The sequence below is a fragment of the Caretta caretta genome, chromosome 2 (genome assembly GCF_965140235.1).
Source record: "Caretta caretta isolate rCarCar2 chromosome 2, rCarCar1.hap1, whole genome shotgun sequence".
Classification (NCBI taxonomy): Eukaryota; Metazoa; Chordata; order Testudines; family Cheloniidae; genus Caretta; species Caretta caretta.
Window position 1 is genome coordinate 142,825,960 of NC_134207.1, and position 20,197 is coordinate 142,846,156.

At 37.5% G+C, this 20,197-nt stretch overlaps 1 protein-coding gene across 1 annotated transcript in view; it reads left to right on the forward strand.

Moving 5' to 3' along the window:
* The window catches only part of SEMA5A (semaphorin 5A), a 657,104-nt gene that overhangs the window by 453,056 nt on the left and 183,851 nt on the right, over nucleotides 1–20,197 (forward strand). Inside the window, exon 11 of the mRNA XM_048839567.2 lies at nucleotides 11,358–11,565. Coding sequence (XP_048695524.2) covers nucleotides 11,358–11,565 — 208 coding nt within the window. The remainder of the gene's footprint in view (nucleotides 1–11,357; nucleotides 11,566–20,197) is intronic.

The following is a 20,197-nucleotide window of genomic DNA, read 5'->3' on the forward strand; positions in this document are numbered from 1 at the left end:
AGCACTCCCTGTCCAGGCATAGCTAATCAGGGATAATATATCTCACCTTTGGGAGACTAGCAATGATCCAGGGTCTGCACATCATAATAATTTTATCATTTCCAAAGCTACTTTTATGTTGTGTGTTGTTCATTGCTGGTCTTTGTCCCATGCTAAGCCCTAAATCACAAAGGCTCTATATATCCTGCAATTCAATAATCTATCATTTATTACTTAATGTTCTCTTTTAGACTTAAGTTGCACATTTCTGTAGGCTTGCTCATTTTCCCTCTCTGAAATCCAGGCCAGGTTTACTGAACAAACTTTTTAGTGAGTCTCTGCTGAAAGGAAGCATGTTTTATTTCTGCTGTCCTCAGGGCTGCTGAAGACTTTGATATTTGAGTCTATAGTAAGCGGATTCTCCAAGTCTTCTAGTTGTTTTACTAGAGACTGTGGTCTCTGTAAATTTCAGTACTGATGGTAGCAATCTTTATGGTTCCATTTTTTTCCTTTCAGGACCCTGGAAATCAAAATTCCACATCCCTTGACAGCTGTAATACTTCCCGTTCAGCTCCATTAAAATTCATAAAACGTCTGTCTTCTTTACCCTGGGGATTTTTTTAAACTACAATAAAGGTTGGATGTTGCCAACAAGTCTACATGTAATTACAGTAAAATGTCAAACAAGCATTCATGGGAGTATATGTGATTCTCACACAGATCTTGATACTGAATCTGCTTAGTCATCATCTGACTAGCTTTACGGAATAAAACTTTTCATGTTTGGGTGGGAAGCTAACTGAAAACAATATTTCTCAGGCACTGGAGTGAAACGCCGATTCTGAACCTCAGAGCCTAATTTTCAAATGCTGGCACAAAGAGTGTGCTTATTTGCCCATGTGGGTGCAAGATGGGTGATTGTGCAAACAAACAGGTACATAAGTATGCTGCTACAACTTCCCCCCCCCCCCCAGTGCACTCAGTGCCTTCCCATTCAAATGGTGGTCCTTACGTTTCAGCAGAAAATGCCAGCCTTTAACCTCAGATGCGACTTGAGGCAAAACAAACCCAAACATCATCCACTTGTGCACCACAATAAGATTTCTGTTCTGAAGGGAAAATATATACAATGGATCAGATATGGGAGACATTTAAAATATATTGTATCTATTGGCAGTCTTATCAAAAGCAGCCTCATAGCAGGCTCATTTCTCTTGGGATTGCTGAAAGGGTGTTAAAATTCTACTCTCTGTAATAATTGCAGAGGATATTCAAATGGATTATCACTAAAAGTATGCCCTTTCAGATTCTGAACAGTTTGCAAATGAATTCAATTATCTCGCCAATTTAGCAGCCCAGGTGCCTATAAGGAACCATCATGCCTTCTTGTTGATAACCATTATCAACAATGTAGCTCATTTCTTTCAGAAGTTTAATTTTCAGTACTGCGTTCACTCAAGTAGAAGCACTAACATTTACTTGGAATATAAAAGGCAAGGAGACAGTAAAAAGGGGCTGGAGCCAAAAATAATAAAGATAACTCTAACATTTTACAATAGTATCCTGGCTTTTTAGGGTTTATCTTTCAAAACTACTTTTACTATAATCCAGAGGGTTTTTTAAAAAAATGGGATCACAGAAATACTGACACTTTTAAACCGAGTACATAATAATTAAAAGCAGAAATTGTCTTCATTCCTTATGGGCTGCTTTCAACATTCTCTGCAAAAGAAACAGCTCATTTTTTCATGTTTCTGGTAATGTTGATAATGTTGAAACTAAATACTCTCTGGTGTTTAGATCATTGTACACTTAGCAGGGCACTATATAACTATGTAGACATAACTTATCTCATACCTCTTACTAAACAGTAGTTACTAAAAACCATAGCCGCTGTTATCAAAACCAAGAACAGACTGTACTTTTTTTTTTCAATTGCCAGAAAACATTCTTTAAATATAAAGATGCTATGAAATGCAGCATTGTGAGAGTAGATGAGTTAGTGGTGAGCAGAAGACACTCATAGTTCACCTGATGGAATAATTGGAGAAGTGAGTCATCTTTGCTCTTTTTCTTTCTGGTAACATTTCTCTTTCTCTTACAATGGGGGTGACTTTATTTTTGCCTGGACTTTTCCCAAAAGTCTTTAAGGTATGGAAAGTTGGGTTCCAGTCCTCTCTACAAATATTAGAGATTCATAAGCCAGCCTCTCACATCCAAATACCTCTGAATGTGAGAGCAGAGTTGAATTTAAACCCAGGAGCTTGAAATATCAGTAATATTTTGACAGGTTTCAGAGTAGCAGCCGTGTTAGTCTGTACCCGCAAAAAGAACAGGAGGACTCGTGGCACCTTAGAGACTAACAAATTTATTAGAGCATAAGCATTCGTGGGCTCCAGCCCACTTCATCGGATGCATAGAATAGAACCTCTTTTTACATGCAGTCTGTGATGTGACTGTATCACATACAGTCCTCAGCTAAAACCTCTCCAATGCATCATCACTGATCTACAACCCATCCTGGGCAACAATCCCTCACTTCCAGAGGCCTTGGGAGGCAGGCCAGTCCTCGCCCACAGACAACCTGCCAACCTGAAGTATATTCTCACCAGCAACTACACACCGCACCTTAGTAACTCTAACTCAGGAACCAATCCATGCAACAAACCTCGATGCCAACTCTGCCCACATATCTAAACCAGCGACACCATGACAGGACCTAACCAGATCAGCCACACCATCACCAGTTCATTCACCTGCACGTCCACCAATGTAATATACGCCATCATGTGCCAGCAGTGCCCCTCTGCTATGTACATCGGCCAAACTAGACAGTCCCTACATAAAAGGATAAATGGACACAAATCAGATATTAGGAATGGCAATATACAAAAACCTGTAGGAGAACACTTCAATCTCCCTGGACACACAATAGCAGATTTAAAGGTAGCCATCCTGCAGCAAAAAAACTTCAGGACCAGACTTCAGAGAGAAACTGCTGAGCTTCAGTTCATTTGCAAATTTGACGCCATCAGGATTAAACAAAGACTCTGAATGGCTAGCCAACTACAAAAGCAGTTTCTTCTCCCTTGGTGTTCACACCTCAACTGCTAGAAGAGGGCCTCATCCTCCCTTATTGAACTAACCTTGTTATCCCTAGCCTGATTCTTGCTTGCATATTTATACCTGCCTCTGGAAATTTCCACTACATGCATCCAGCGAAGTGGGTATTCACCCACAAAAGCTCATGCTCCAATACGTCTGTTAGTCTATAAGGTGCCACAGAACTCTTTGCCGCTTTTACAGATCCAGACTAACACGGCTACCCCTCTGAAGCTTCACACCTTCTTGTCAACTGTCTAAATGGGTCATCTTGATTATCACTACAAAAGTTTTTTTCTCCTGCTAATAATAGTTCATCTTAACTAATTAGCCTCTCACAGTTTGTATGGTAACTTCCAACTTATCTGTATGTGTGTGTCTGTATATATATATCTTACTATATGTTCCATTCTATGCATCCGATGAAGTGGGCTGTAGCCCACGAAAGCTTATGCTCTAATAAATGTGTTAGTCTCTAAGATGCCACAAGTAGTCCTGTTTTTTTAGTAATATTTTGGTTTCTGGAGAAGATCCTGAAGTAGAAAGAGCCTATTTCCCTGTTTGTCATTTGTGGCCAAAAGCAGTTCTTGCCAGACTTCTAACATTCCAGCCTAAAGGCCATGTGAACAACTCACAAGTTTTCAAGACCCTCCAAATCCCACTCAAACTTCTTTTGCATCACACCTGAGTATCACCTGCATGTCCCATCTATATCAAACATACTGAGCCCTGTTCTTTGATATGCACTGGCTTTTTATGATGCTCCAGTGACACATAGCAGCCATAAACACAATTTAACTGGTAGGTTTATGACTGCTTATCGTTGCTAAACCAATGCAAAGCAACTAGAATGTACTAGTGACTCACCCACTAATGAGAGTTAGGGAAAGATGATTTTTTGTTTTTTTTCTGTATAATAGAGAAGATGCTTACTCTTTATTTTTAAACCAAGAGATTTTTGGCAGTATCTGTACTCATGTTGAGAGCACCAACTCTGTCGCTCTGGATCACACAGGTATTTTTCAAAATCTAATTAAACAACTATGACAAACTACTTATACATTTTTTTTGACAGAAAATATTCTTCTGCAGTGTGTTACAGAAAACTGTTAGAAAACTAATGTTAGAATCTGGAAAAAGCCAGATCTTAAGTTTTTATAGCTATTTCCCTTGAGTAATATGATTTTGCAAAGAAATTTTTTTAGCAAAGCCATTTTATTTGTACTATCTAGTGTTTAAAAGTTAGTCTTTTCTATTAGTAAAGTAGGATCCACAGCTTGTAACTCTTTTAAGAAAATCACAGCAAAAGTCTGCTACCTGCTGTTTTTCTATATAGTCCATTTGGTAGGGACCTTTGTTTTATGGTTATGTTTGCCTTAATAACAATATATTTGTTTTGTCTGTACTGTTGTTAATTTTGCCATTGGCTGGTCTTGTATCTGTCTTTATCATGATAATGAGTTGTAGAAGCAAGGCAGCTGAATGGCTGAAATGCTTCCTGTGTTTATCACATTTTTTATTCTTTACTAAGTCTGCCAACTAGAACATGTTCAGATTTTCAATCTGGATTTATGATAAACTGAAGAGTGTAAAGAAAATAAAACTCACTGTTTATTATCTTATGCCAAGAGTTGTTTTAAAAATAAGAAAAAAGAACAAAATAGCCTAATACTCTCATTGTCTTATTCCAGAAGATTATAAGATCTTTGGGGGGAGAGACCATCTTGTTCTGTGTTTTTACAGTGTCTGCTGCAGTGAGGTTCTGGTCCATGACAAAGGATCTTAAGTACTACCACAATAATACTTTTTTCAGAATTCATTCAGAGGGCTAGATCAAATTCAAAAGCAAATATTTTTCTCAAAGCACTATTCCAATCATAAATCTAAAATTTGATAAATGAGTACTGGGCCTTCTTACAACTGATCTTTTTCTCTTTATAGGGTATGTTTAATCTCCAGGAACATAATCGTGGCCTGTGTGAAATTAATGGAAATTTTGCCATTGATTTCAGTGGGGCCAGGAATTGACCAAAGGTCTTTACAAACATATGTGAGCCTCCCAAAGTCTAATAATAGAATCATAGAATTGTAGGACTGGAAGGAACCTTGAGAGGTTTTCTAGTCCAGTCCCCTGCACTCAAGGCAGGACTAAGTATTATCTAGACCATCCCTAACAGGTGTTTGTCTAACCTGCTCTTAAAAATCTCCAATGACGGAAATTCCGCAACCTCCCTAGGCAATTTATTCCTAATATTCTCTCTGAACAGAATAATTTTCTCCTGCTAACCAAAGTCATGTTCTCCCCAATGGCTGGGTTTCCTATCAATCCCTGCAGTGAGGGAAGATATCTGTGTTTATATTCTTGCTCAGGAACAGGATGTTAATCAACCACTTTGGACAAGATCTGTACATGTCCTCAGATATATAAAAAGAAACACTCTACCTTAAAATCTTGAAGACCATAATACTGTCATATTTTGATTTAATTACATATTAATTGTAATATGGTTATATTGTAAAATTAATGTAAATATTACTTCTGACACAAGTCAACACTGAATTTTTTTGGAAAAAGTATAGATGCTTTTAAGCAAATTCGACATTCATGCAGTTTTTCCTTTCAAGAGAGAATTTTTCATGTTGAATCATTTCCTTTGTCATTTTACACCTTTTACAAGTACATCTGGAATATTGCTACTAGTGCACTATGAAAAATAGATTATAATGAACTGCAAGGTCAAATTAGTTAGGAAATATTGCATTTTGGAAAGCATTCAGATTATACCCTGTGGGGAAAAAAATATAATCTGTGGCTATTATTTTTACATTTTGAATCTAAATAGACATTTGCTAATTTAAAAGATTTGTTTACAACATATCTGATCTTTGTGCTGATGAATGTTGTAGTGTTTAACCATAAACTGTACTCCTATGGTTTAAGATATACTTGACAATTTACTTCTTGTACATATATGCAAACTTAATTCCACTATCGCTCTAGGTGCTGCATTGATAACTTCAAGTCATTCTCTCTGTCTTGTACTGTCTGCTTCTCTTCTTGTTTTTTCGTTTGGTCCTTCTGAGATTTTAAGTGTTTTTCCCCAAACAGAGAGGTAGAGTTTTTTCTTCTTTAAATAAATAAATGAATAAATACAGCCTTACAACTACTTTTTTATGGCTTGTGAGGAACATTTTTTCTCCAAGGATTCAGTAAGCTTTCACAAATATGAGCTGTATTTATAAATGTTTGTCTTCTTTTTCTCTTCAAGAATTTGTAAATGCTTCATTGTGTGCCCCTATTCCTGGCTGAAAACTTTCCAGAAGTAGGAGTTCTGTTAGTTTGCTTGTAGGCTTATTTCTTGTTGTCTTTTACAAGTTTCAGCCCACGCTTGGTAGTTATTTAAATAGTTCTTCCTCTGCAAGCCGTCTAATTTCTGTGGCATTTTCTATTGCTGTTGTTGTGTTTTGACTCTATTAAACCACTTTCATCTCGAGCTTTGTTTCTCATTTTTAGTGATTGTCCTTTTCTTTCTTTATCATTCATTTTTTGTTCACTGTAGACCAGGCTGTCTCCAAATTTGCTCTCTGCAACCTTGCCTCAAATTTTCCATTCAGTTATTAATTAAATGTCATGTGTCATTATAGGTTTCAGAGTAACAGCCGTGTTAGTCTGTCTTTGCAAAAAGAAAAGGAGTACTTGTGGCACCTTAGAGACTAACCAATTTATTTGAGCATGAGCTTTCGTGAGCTACAGCTCACTTCATCGGATGCATACCGTGGAAACTGCAGTAGACATTATATACACACAAGAGACCATGAAACAATACCCCCTCCCACTCCACTGTCCTGCTGGTTTTATAGAGACCTTATATATATATATATATATATAGAGAGAGAGAGAGAGAGAGAGAGACATTATAGACTTACTGGACCCACCATATGCTATTTCAGCCAGAAGCCTTCTTTGATTTTTCATCATCCTCATTCACAGTACATTAGATATCCACTATACAATTGCTCATTTAGCAAGTCTCTTTATGCAAACGTTGCTGTACTACTTACATAGCACTTCAGTGAGTTGGTTCCATCTTGCCAATATTGGGTTTTTTTCCTCCTCTCCCACATATCCAGTCATTCTCACCGGAAAACAAAACTGTCAGTTGTCTGGATCCATTCCTGCTTGTCTTGCATAATCCCAGAATGTGAACATGCTATTCATTAATATTCTGAAATAACTGTGGGAGATGTTGTCAATATTTGTGTTGATGCTAGAACTTTTATTGTATCCATGGAAGGGAAAGTTATATCCGTTAGGAAAGTATACATTCATCATAGTACATTCATTATGGCTATTTCCTGTGTCACTATGGTTCTGAAGTAAATATTTATGTGGGGAATTGTGATAAAGTGGCCCAAAATGTTTCTTGCCCCAGAGAACTTTGAGCAATATTCTAGTTTTGTTCTTCTCCCCTGCCCCCACGCCCACACACTGCCTTTCTTTTTAATTTTAGAGTGGACCAGGATGCATGGTTGATGCTGTCCAGATACTTGCTATCTGTCTTCCCCATTCTATAACTTACACATTTTGAATTTCCATTTGTCTTATTTGGGTTAAATGCACAGTGCTGCTCCGCACCTGTACCAGGAACTGTTTGTTGTGTTAGGCCCTGTCTCTGTAGGATACATTAACAGGTTTCTAACTTTAAACAGAGGGAACAGACTGAAACCCTATTTACACAATTTTTGCCCTGGTGGCAAGCAGTGTGAGCTCTTGCTGGAGAGATTGAGGCTTGGTGCTATGGGGTTTGCAAAGCCTTTTTACTGTAAGCTCATCAGAGCAGAGCTGTCTTTACTTTGGGGCACTTTAAAATATTTTTTCTTTGTGGATATATTTCCTTTATATATAATGTAGTTTATTGTCTCAATGATTACTTCTATACATTCTCACTTACATTCTGTAACCAAATTATGTAATAAATAGTTATAACAATAATTGTGTGTTGTACTAAAAATCTGCCTACAGGACTGTTATTTATCACTGAAATCACATAAAGTAGTTTTTTATCAAGAGTAAATTTTCCAGTTGTCATGCAGGATTTTAGCTGCGAGTCACTTTAAAATCCCAAAGTCACACAACTATGACCCCATACAACACTGTTTAAAAAAAAATTACTGAAACATATGTACACTTCAAAGAAATACTGTTTGGTAGGGCATTCACTTTTTCAGTGGCACATTTGAATGTAATTACATATTTTCAATTACTTTAGGGCCAGTTTTTCAAAATGTGGGCCCTAATTGGAGTTGATAAATGCTTGTTTTTACATTTGCACTGACAATTTAGATAATTGTGCTTACATGGGGATGAGTGCATGCAAAAATTAATAAAATGCACAGTTAAGGTTACCCAAACAACATTAACAGTTCCTCCACCCTCTTCTATCCCATGCACACTGTGTGTAAGATAAAACTTTTTGAGGAAAGACTGAGGAAGGAAGCTTTTATAAGATCTTGAAGGAATATGCAACCCGTAGCAAATGTCAAATATACTAAATTGTATAGGACCACAGAACACTGGCATGCAGTCACTGGCTTTGGCTTTGAAAGTACATTTCTATAATACTTGATCTCTGACCATCATGCAACCCTGGCATGTAAAGTATCTACATTTTGGTACAGCTTTTATGAGGTTCACAGCTAAGTGACCTGCTAAGTGTTTGTACATACCAAAGTATATATTTTCGGGAAGATCCACCAAATATGTGTCCTGTAAGTGATCTCTTTTGGTAAAGAGAAGTAAAGGTTAGCATTTTCTTGTCAACCATACATAATCAAGTGTAGTTTATGGTGAGAATGTGAAGTCAGGTGCACTAAAGTTCTAAATGCATCGGTATTAGGCAATCATCCCATCAGTGGCTGTGAGATAGTTCAGATAGGTCTCATTAATTTTCAGAGTAATTCACACAGTGATGTGGTTTTTGAGTATAGAATTAGATCTTGGTTTGTGGTTGTTCTGCAGCTGATTATACAGGGCAGAGTTAAATTTTTTAGATTACTTTAATTGCCAGTTTCCATACTGACCAGTAATTTTAGTGGAGTTACTTCTGGATTACACTAACCTAAAGGAGAGTAGTTGAGACAATGTAACTCGAACACTCAAAGCACACAATTAAAATAGAAGCTCTTTTTCCGTCCCGATTTCCCCTTGCTATAATTAGCATTGCCCAGGCTTCCCTGTCAGAGGGTTAACACCACCGCTAACCTGATGCAAAATGCTTCAGAGTTAGGGCCAACAGCCTGCTTCCTGCTCCTGGGCTCAGCTTCTCCCAGCGCACACCGGGCACCTGGCCTTCTGCAAAGCAGCTGCCCTGGCTGCTTGCCCTCATGGAGTCTGACCCCAGCAACAGGGAACCTACTGGAGCAGACCCCAAACTATCACACCCAATTCCAGAAGCTTCTGGATGTGGAGTGCTTAATCTGCCTAGCAACAATGACCGAGACACAACTCACTCCTACCTCCCCCACAGTGGGTCTCTTAAAGAGATATCTCCCTATTAGGCACATGGGTTACACTTGAATGGTCAGAATCATGACCTCTGAATACATCTTGTTTAGGCCTTCAGATTACACTTGCATTTCACAGAAAATAAAATCATTTAATACCATTCTCTATATCTCTCTCCTCTCTTGGGATAAACATATTTGGAAGGATTTACTGAAGAAAAGAATATTTGTTTAAAACTACCCACTGACCTACGTGGCCCTCAGTCCAAAAAGTTTGCCCACCCCTGTTTTAGACTTAGCCGACTGTATAGATTTGGTGTTCAAAGACTCTAACTGAGACTTAGGTGAACAAAACCTAAGCTTTTGGGGACTTTCAATTTCTTCTCACTGTATTTCTGTGGGGACTGAACTGTTGAGATTTTTATTTGTTTTCTTTATTTGTGTTTATGTATAACTGTGAAGGTAATGTCTGTGGATTATAAAATAGTCATGTCATGTTGTAAAAATTAGATTATTATGTGTTTCTTTATCATAAGATTTTATAAAGTTATTTAATTAAATTTATTTCTTTAGTTTCTTTTGGGACTCCAATGTGTGGAGGCTGACCCTGTGCTATCCTTGCTGAAAATCCTTAGAGACTGAACTCTGGGTCTCCAACTACTTTCTGTGGGAGTTGTTCTTTGTTTTTTGGGGGTTTTTTTAAGGCACTGTAGACGGGAAACGAGGTGAACTCTAGCCCAACGAAAGGTTACACAAGCTTTTACTCCCATTAGCATTCCTCATTCACATAGGTTGCCCCATTTGCCTGAAAAGGGCAGCTTGTATGGATAAGGATTATTTGTGTAAGTAAGACTGGGCATGACTGGGCCCTTAATGCTCACCATTTGCAGCACATGGAGAATCACATAGTACTCTCTTTCAGCCAGACCCTTGTCTGGTGTTTACACCAGATGAGAATTTGGTCCTTTGTTTTCATATTAAATATTTTTAAATGTTGAGAATACTTAATTGTATTCAGAAATCTCATAAATGATCTGGCATCAAGTTGGCGTGATTAACAGTTTTTGCTCAGAAGTGACCAAATGAAAGGTAGCATGCAGAGTGAATCGCTGTATTTCTCAGTCAGCAGAAAGGTGATTACTTTCTCTAGTAAGGACCAAAATGATTAGACAATCTGTGTGAAGCACTTGTACTTTATAGTGTTATGCATCCTTACTGAATAAACTTTGTGCACTCCCTTAAAGAGATTACTTTGTCTAATAAAAGCTATACTATTTGTTCATAGTCTGTAGTTAAATTCATTCATTTACAAAAGCAGATCAAGTGAGGCAACAATGTACTTTATCATTTATTGAGTCCTTTAGAAATAGTCAGGTATACTGTAGCCTTGTAAATTAGAAATGATGGGAATGTCTATACACTCTCTGATTATCGTTCTCGTTATAAATGGATTCTGTAGATGTGTGCCCATAATAGCTGAGCTTTGAATGTAGATCCAGTATCTACTATTTTAAAGTGTTTGTCTGATGCTCCTAAACTGCTTTGCCATTGTTTGTTTTATAAAATATTTATAGTTGTTCAGTTTTCTTTCACTTGTATAGTGGCCAGTTTACACTAATAGAAAAACCCAGCTGAATCCTCCAAATTATAGGGCCTCTTACAAAACCTCCCAATGTGGGAGAAGAATAGTTTCTGAGACTGCTGAGAGGCATTGAGTAGGTAGTGTTCCCTGTATGATTTCCAGTTTGTAATTTTCCCCTTTGCCTTTACAGACTATGGCACTATTAAGAAAGTACTTGCTCCAATGAATCAGACTTCAAGCAGCTGCTTACTTGAAGAAATTGAGCTCTTTCCAAGGAGACAGAAGGAACCTATCAGGAGCCTGCAGATTCTGCATAGCCAGAGTGTTCTGTTTGTGGGGCTGCAAGAACATGTAGTAAAGATTCCCCTGAAGAGGTGTCTGTTTTACAAAACACACAGGTACGAAAGATCAGAGAAGCACATAATGAAAGGGTTTCATGGAAGGAAAAGGGATATTTGTAGGAATCCAAATTAATGTATGTTTATAACAATGGATCTAAACCTCTTGTTTACATTGCTTAAGAGAGTACTGTCCAGGGACTTTTTGATATTAACTAATTTGTTACGATTAGAAGAAACTCCCAAGAGATTATGATGATATTTTAATGTTAAGGTATATGATTTGATCTGTAGGAATTAATCAATAAGTAATTACTTGTAATACAAATAAGTCTCCAATATCATGTGGCATAGAAAATGGTATTTGAAGATCTAGCAGATGTAGCCACCCTGGGATGGAAGCCAAATGTATCTGAACACAATAATGCATTACTTATGTTTCTTCACTGTCTGAAAAGGAGTCTCTCCTTCCCCCCCAAAAAAAATATATTATAAAATTATGTTGCCAAAATGTAGTTTGGTAAATATGCTTCACATTCACATGGTGGTTTGGTTGGCATTTGATTTTATGTTTTTAATTCATAAATTCAGGGACAACTTTAAAATACTGGTAGATCTTTTTCTTCCTTTTAAACTTCACTGTAATGCATCAAATTGAATGTCTCTGGGGATTCAGAAAGAAAGTTTGAGAAGAACAAAGAGTTAAGGAAAACCTAGCTGGGGAAATTGTTGTTTAGGTACTTTGCGGGGTTGGAAAAACATAATAACGTTAACTACAACTGTGTGACAATGACTGAATAGCTGAGTACTATTCTTGTTACAAAAAGGAAATTAAATATCTAAAATTTGCCACCTAAATTCAGACAAAATCTTATAACAAAGAAATTCAGATTTCAATGTGCAACTCTTTCCATGTTTCAACCCATGGTTCTTCTCTCTCATGGCACACGTGCTGTTGACAGAAATGCTTTGGCATGGGAACTAGACCATAGCTGGATGCAGTGGGACAGATCTTCAGCTGATGTAAGTCAGCTTAGAGCAGGGTTGATTTGATTTAAATCATGGTTTTCTACATAAAAGTTGTTTGTTATAACCTTAATACATATTCTTCACAACTCAGAGGTAGAAGTAGGTTTCAGTTTTAGAAGATACACGCTATACATTTTTAAAGAGTGATATATTTTGAAAACTTTTCAGATTAGTTTTACAGCTATATCAGAAAAGAATGATTGTTTGGTTATTTCATTTACCAAATATAATTGAAGCAGATATTTATGAAGTCATTGGGAGGTGAACTATCTCCAGTTCAACAGGTTAATCATTTAGTATTTGGAGAATTTTCTTGCCATGCTGTATTAGGAGGCGAACATCACCAGACAGACATTTAAATTGTTTTGTTTAACTAAAACAACAATATTAAGTATTCTGGATATTTTTTCTTCAACAGCAAACACATAATATTTTAACAAAAGAGCATATGTTCCTTGCTTCTCATATTTATCTCCAGACTTCTCCTTGACCAGATCTATTCGACCCCCAAAAATCTTCTATTCATTGAACTTTTTGAAACTTTGCACTTTTAAATAGAGGTAAGGGATTGACTGTGTACACACAAATTTGCAAAGGGACAATAGAGTTGAGGTCTGTTATTTCTCACTTATATTTATTTATTTATTTATTTATTTACTTTAAAACATTTTTGCTGTTAACAAGCAGGTTACCTCGGGAGACAAAAATCCACAGTTTGAGAATTGAAAAACTAAACATTTCTGATGGTATCGTCTAGACAGTACTGAGTCTCATTGGGTAGATAGAAAGATTAACCTAAATAATCTATACGGAAGCCACTGGAACCCCATAAAATTGGGTCCCTAATCCATGAACTATTGGAAATCATTTACAAAACTTTTCTTAAACATTACATGAATATATTGTCTCATACTATAGAATTAGAATTTATAATCCCTATTCTATTATGAGATATTTTTGAGCTATAATGCATCTTAACTAAAACTATCTTTAGATTGAGGAAAAAAGCAAAAAGCATTTTATCAAAAAAATCCTATTTAAACAAAAATTCTTTTTTTTTTTAAATCAGTGATTTGTATCCACTCTGGCATAGAGCCATTTACTTCAATAGAGCATTGCTGATTTACCTCAGCTGAGGATGGAGAAACAACTTCTTGATTTAGCCAGTTGAAGCTAGAATCTTATTGTTATAGTAGTTATTTTTATTGTGTATTCTGCTGTTGCTTGAATGAAGAATCCGCACATCTGGAAAAGGAAAATGTCCATTAATATAGCCTCATGCTTCTTCTGTTCACTTGACTGCTGAACCATCATCACAGCATTCTCCCTCTATTAAAGAAATTTGAAAATATATTCTTCAAGATCCCTGTTTATTTTAGAAAGAGAGAGAAGTGTTGTTATGGAGTGACTGACACCTTGACTTGTGTCAGAGGCCATGTGTAACCCCCTGCTTTTATTCTCCATCACACCAACCCATGCCCTCTTTAACTGTTATGTTTAAGCATTAGAACATAAGAACGACCATACTGGGTCAGACCAAAGGGCCATCTAGTCCAGTATCCTGTCTTCCAGCAGTGGCCAATGCTAGGTACCCTGGAGGGAATGAACAGAACAGGTAATCATCAAGTGATCCGTCCCCTGTCGCCCATTCCCAGCTTCTGGCAAACAGAGGCTAGGGATACCATCCCTGCCCATCCTGGCTAATAGCCATTGGTGGACCTGTCCTCCACAAATTTATCTAGTTCTTTTTTGAACCTGGTTATACTCTTGGCCTTCACAACATCTTCTGGCAATGAGTTCCACAGGTTGACTGTGTGAAAAAATACTTCCTTTTTGTTTCTTTTAAACCTGTTGCCTATTATTTTTCATTTGTTGACCCCCTCGTTTTTTTGTTATGAGAAGGAGTAAATAACATTTCCTTATTTACTTTCTCCCAACCTGTCATGATTTTATAGATCTCTATCATATCCCCCCTCAGTCATCTCTTTCCCAAGCTGAAAAGTCCCAATCTTATTAATTTCTCCTCATGTGGAAGTCGTTCCATACCCCTACTAATTTTGGTTGCCCTTTTCTGAACCTTTTCCAATTCCAATGTATCTGTTTTTGAGTTGGGGCAACCACATATGCATATAGTATTCAAGATATGGGTGTACCGTGAATTTATATAGAGGAATATGATATTTTCTGTCTTATCTGTCCCTTTCTTAACGATTCCCAACATTCTGTTAGCTTTGTTGACTGCTGCTGCACATTGAGTGGATGTTTTCAGAGAACTATCCACAATGACTCCAAGATCTCTTTCTTGAATGGTAACAGCTAATTTAAACTCCATCAATTTATATGTATGGATGGGATTATGTTTTCTAATGTGCATTACTTTGCATTTATCAACAGTGAATTTCATCTGCCATTTTGTTGCCCAGTTTTGTGAGATCCCTCTTTGCAGTCTGCTTTGGACTTAACTATCTTGAATACTTTTGTATCATCTGCAAATTTTGCCACCTCGCTGTTTCCTCCTTTTTCCAGATCCTTTATTGACCAAGCAGTCTGCATGCATGAAAATTGCAATATGAATACAGTGCTATGTTTATTCTGAGCAGAGATTTATAGAGGTGTATGGATTAAATCACAAAACAAAACAGATGTCACCGATTTGGCTGTGGTACTGGACTCCATGACTTACAGCAAAATTCTTGGATTTGGTACCTCAAATACCATCGCATTACCTCACTCTCCCTTTTCTCCTATTTTTCTCTCTACTAGAGCTGTTCATTGCAAATAGCTTTATATTGTACTCGTGTATTCAACAGTATTCTTTTTTCTTATAAAATAAACTACGTCGTTCTGTAGTAAATGTCCAAAACATTACAGTTTAGAATAGTTACTACTTGCCATTATATGATATAATCTGTAATGTGCTTTAAGATATTACTAGACGCTATTCTTGTATTTTTATAAGGGCTTGTCTTCACTTGGAAATTTACCAAGATAATTATTCCAGAACAGTAATCTTGGTATGAAATCTCATGCAGACATTCTTATTTTAGAGCAAGAGTGTCCAGGGACTTATACTAAAATAACTAAATACGTATTTTGATAAATTTCCAACTAGAGAAGCCCTAAGACTGGTAGGAAGACTGGATGTTGAACACTGTTTTCCAATGTTATACTATACCATTGTAAGATAGCTGCTAGATATACTGGGGACAGTATTGACTTCAGTGGAGCTATGACAATTTACACTAGCTGAAGATCTGTACTATTAAAGGGAAGAATGTTATTAGTCTTAGATTGATTTTACAGAGGATGGAATTAACTAAAACTAGGGGAGGGGGGGACTGAATTCACCTATATTTTGGATCCCGTCCTAAAGTTTTGAGGTCCTTCCCAAAAGATTTATTGTCCTACCTGATCCCAGCAGTCTCAGTCATGAACTCTTCTGCTCCTCTGCCCAGCTGTGAGTGTTCTCCTCAGACTCCCTTCCTACCAGACCCAAACTGTCAGGCAGAGGCAAGCTGCAATTATCTTCTGCTCGGCCCAAAATATTCTATCATAGCTCTTCCATATATCTAGATTGTTGTATGAAATAGACATGTATGTATTCAGCTCTAAACAAATGGCTGTGGTAAACAAAGAAGAATTCTGATAAACTGATAGAATTTTAAGGGCTGCTCAGAAGATATTTATTGCAATAGCCTTTTGGGGACAGAAATATGTTTTTTTCCCCTTAGCATGGCAAAATGTTATGTGAAACAAATGATCTCAACTACATATGTTTGGTTCAGGGTACTATGGTAGTGTATTATTTTAAACAAAAAGTGATTTGAAAAAGAAGAAAATAAAATAGCCATGTGGTTTTCATAAATTCAGATCTATGATGTGGTTAGCTTATTTCCTTTAAGTTGTACAAGGAAATGGGATTTTTTTTTAAGTGCTGTGAGGTTCCTCCTAAATTGTAGAGTTTGAAATACAGCTAAAACATCTTTAGATCAGCCCATTTTCCGCCAGATCCTTTCACCAATCATTTGATGTTTGGCAATTATGTTTTCTAAATTAAAGTTTTGGGAATCATCTGAAATCAGAGGTTAAAAAGACTGTACGGAGGAAAAAAATTTGGAAGGACACTCTTTTTAACCTTGTTCCCCAAGTTTTAAAGTGTTTTACATTCCATACACCAATGCTGATTTAAGCAGCCCAGAAGGTGTAGAGTGAATGCTTCTCAGTTTCCCTTGCTTTGTGGAAAATGCCTGTATTGTCATCAAAATTATTTACAAAAGGTTTGAACTTCTGTGGTCTTCTTTTGGAAAAACTTATTTTCTGAAAGTCTTGCAGCAAAATAATTTTGAGCATGCAGCTGACAAAGCATGTCTAGAATCTACTGTAGATCTAAATGGATGAGAGTTATGGTAGTCTTGGTTCTAACTATGGCTAATATTCTCAAAAGTGGTTGTAGATGCTCTAATTTTGGGTGCCCAACTTGAAACATCCTAACAGCTCAAAGGGTTTCCAATGATACCCAAAATCACTCATCACTTTTGAAAATATTGGCCCTTGATGTTGGACTATAAGGTGAATAGAAAGATGGCTAGATTGTCGGGATCAACAAGTAATGATCAATGGCTCGATGTCTAGTTGGCAGCTGGTATCAAGCAGAGTGCTCCAGGGGTTGGTCCTGGGGCTGGTTTTGTTCAATAGCTTTATTAATGATCTGGATGATGGGATTAATTGCACCCTCAGCAAGTTTGCAGATGACACTAAGATAGGGGGAGAGGTAGATATGATGGAGGGTAGGGATAGGGTCCAGAGTGACCTAGACAAATTGGAGGATTGGGCCAAAAGAAATCTGATGAGGTTCAACAAGGACAAGTGCAGAATCCTGCACTTAGGAAGGAAGAATCCCAAGCACCGCTACAGGCTGGGGACCAACTGGCTAAGAAGCAGTTCTACAGAAAAGGACCTGGGGATTACAGTGGACAAGAAACTGGAGATGAGTCAGCAGTGTGCCCTTGTTGCCAAGAAGGCCAATGGCATATTGGGCTACATTAGTAGGAACACTTCCAGCAGATCGAGGGACCTAATTTCCTCTCTATTCAGCACTGGTGAGGCCACACCTGGAGTATTGCATTCAGTTTTGGGCCCCCCACTACAGAAGGGATGTGGACAAATTGGAGAGAGTCCAGCGTAGGGCAATGGAAACTATTAGGGGGCTGGGGAACATGACTTATGAGGAGAGGCTGAGGGAACTGGGGTTATTTAGTCTGCAAAAGAGAAGAGTGAGGGCGGATTTGATAGCAGCCTTCAACTACTGGAAGGAGGGTTCCAAAGAGGATGGAGCTAGGCTGTTCTCAGTGGTGGCAGATGAAAGAACAAGAAGCAATGGTCTCAAGTTGCAGTGGGGGAGGTGTAGTTTGGATATTAGGAAACACTATTTCACTGTTTGGGTGGTGAAGGTAACTGGAATGGGTTACCTAGGGAGGTGATGGAATCTCCATCCTTAGAGGTTTTTAAGGCCCAGCTTGACAAAGCCTTGGCAGGGATAATTTAGTTGGTTTTGGTCCTGCTTTGAGCAGGGTATTAGACTAGATGACCTCCTGAGGTCTCTTCCAACCCTAATATTCTATGATCTGTGATCTTTATAAGTAAATGTCTTGCATTCAAAATATATAGTGATTCTAAATTAACTTGAAAATATTGTTGCAACAAAAATTAAAATCACAGCTTGCTGAAGGATGATGAATGTTTAGTAATATATCCGCTTTCATGTTAGCATCTGCTAAAGATATGCATGTCCACTGATCACATGTGGCCTGCTTTATGTCTTTGAAATGAAACAGTGACAAAGTTGTTGCATAAGGAAATGAAGCATTTCCTGAAGTAATTTAATTTGTATTTACAAAATAGAACTAGTTCAAATTAATTGCAGTATTCATTTATCCAGTGTCACAAAATTGTTTAAAACAAATGTAATTAAGTCCTATGTCTCTTTGTTAAATTTCAGTTTTATGTAGTCTGGCTCTCTCAGCAAGAAAACATCAAGCCTCCAGTCCACACTTGCTATCAGTATTTCTCTTTGTGGACCTCTCCTTATCTGTTTATTTGTAGATCTATACAGGAGAACTGTCAGTCAACATCTACATATTTGACAAGCACATTATGCGCACCCAGTGTGATGACTGGGTGCCAGTGTTTGTTCCTAGAAAAGAAGAAATTATAAAACTAGCATATTTTGTTTCATTATCAGGCCTGTGGCATCTGACAGGTTCTGATGTTCTCACTGAGTAACACACAGTTCATTCTAGGTCATTTTCTCCTAATGCCTAGTGGCAAAGTCTTTAAACCATGATTTGAGGACTTCAGTAGCTCAGACATAGGTTAGAGGTTTGTTACAGGAGTGGGTGGGTGAGATTCTGTGGCCTGCGCTGTGCAGGAGGTCAGACTAGACGATCATAATGGTCCCTTCTGACCTTAAAGTCTATGATTCTGTTTCACAACCACTTGTATGATGTGTCTGACCTGGTTTCATGCTTAACATGTATAATTTGGATGTAGATTTTATTTGGCAATTTTGTTAGTAGTAACAGTGAAGTACAATGAATTGATTCAGTCAGTTAATTAATGAATCCCAATCACAATGGGATCTAATGGAGATGAATTTGTGATCGTTTTCACCCATGACAATCAAGGAGAGAACCAAGGGAACTTTGGCAGACAGTTGTTCTGTCCCTCATGATATCATATTTAAAAGTTCAGTTTGGAGGAGAGATGAATATGTATTTATAAAAATTAAACACTAAGAAAAGTAAGATGATTATACTGTATGGTTTAGATATGGTCAGTTCTGTGCCTTGACACTTTTCTCATTCAGAAATGTGACCTGAGCAAAATGGTAGCCATTCTGGGGTGATGTTTTCTCCTAAAGACATGTAGAGATGAACTTTTAAAAGTATCCCCTAACTTTAGATGGGTTATCTTTTGGGTGCTGGTCTTTGAAAACCAAACCAGCAGTGTCTCAAGAAGGGCTGGCCGAAAAACAATAATTCAATTTTGTGAAAAAATTTAAAAGGTTTGCATTTTGTTTTCATTCTGCATCAGAATGAACCCAGGACTTTCAAAATTTTCACAAAGTGTCTGTCTGGTGATTAGAGCATTCTCCTATGTGGGAGACCCAGGTTCACATCTCTGCTCTGTTTGATTTGGAGCATAGGCTTGAACTCAGGTCTTTGATATCCCAAGTGAATACTCTAACCACCGGGCTATTGGCTATCCTGTGTTGGGTCTTTTTCACTGTGACTAGAAATTTCATCCTGAAGCTGGGGAAAATTTAATCAATATGATACATTTCCACACAAAATGGGATGGTCAAGAAGACTGAAAGACAAGGTCTTCTTGACCACTGGTGATCTTGACCATTTAACTCTTTCTGCTGACTTAACCATACATATATGATTACAGTATCTGACCATTATGATGTTAACTTGTCCAATAGGAACAGGACTGAGATCATCAACTTATTTCAGAGACCAAATACCCCTTACCACCAAATTAGGGCAAAACTGAACCAGTCTGCCAGAGATAAAAGACTTTGTGTTACATTACAAAACACTGTGTTGCCCAGAAGGTCCTTATGGATCAGGGCAGAGGCATAATAACAGATCAATATGGG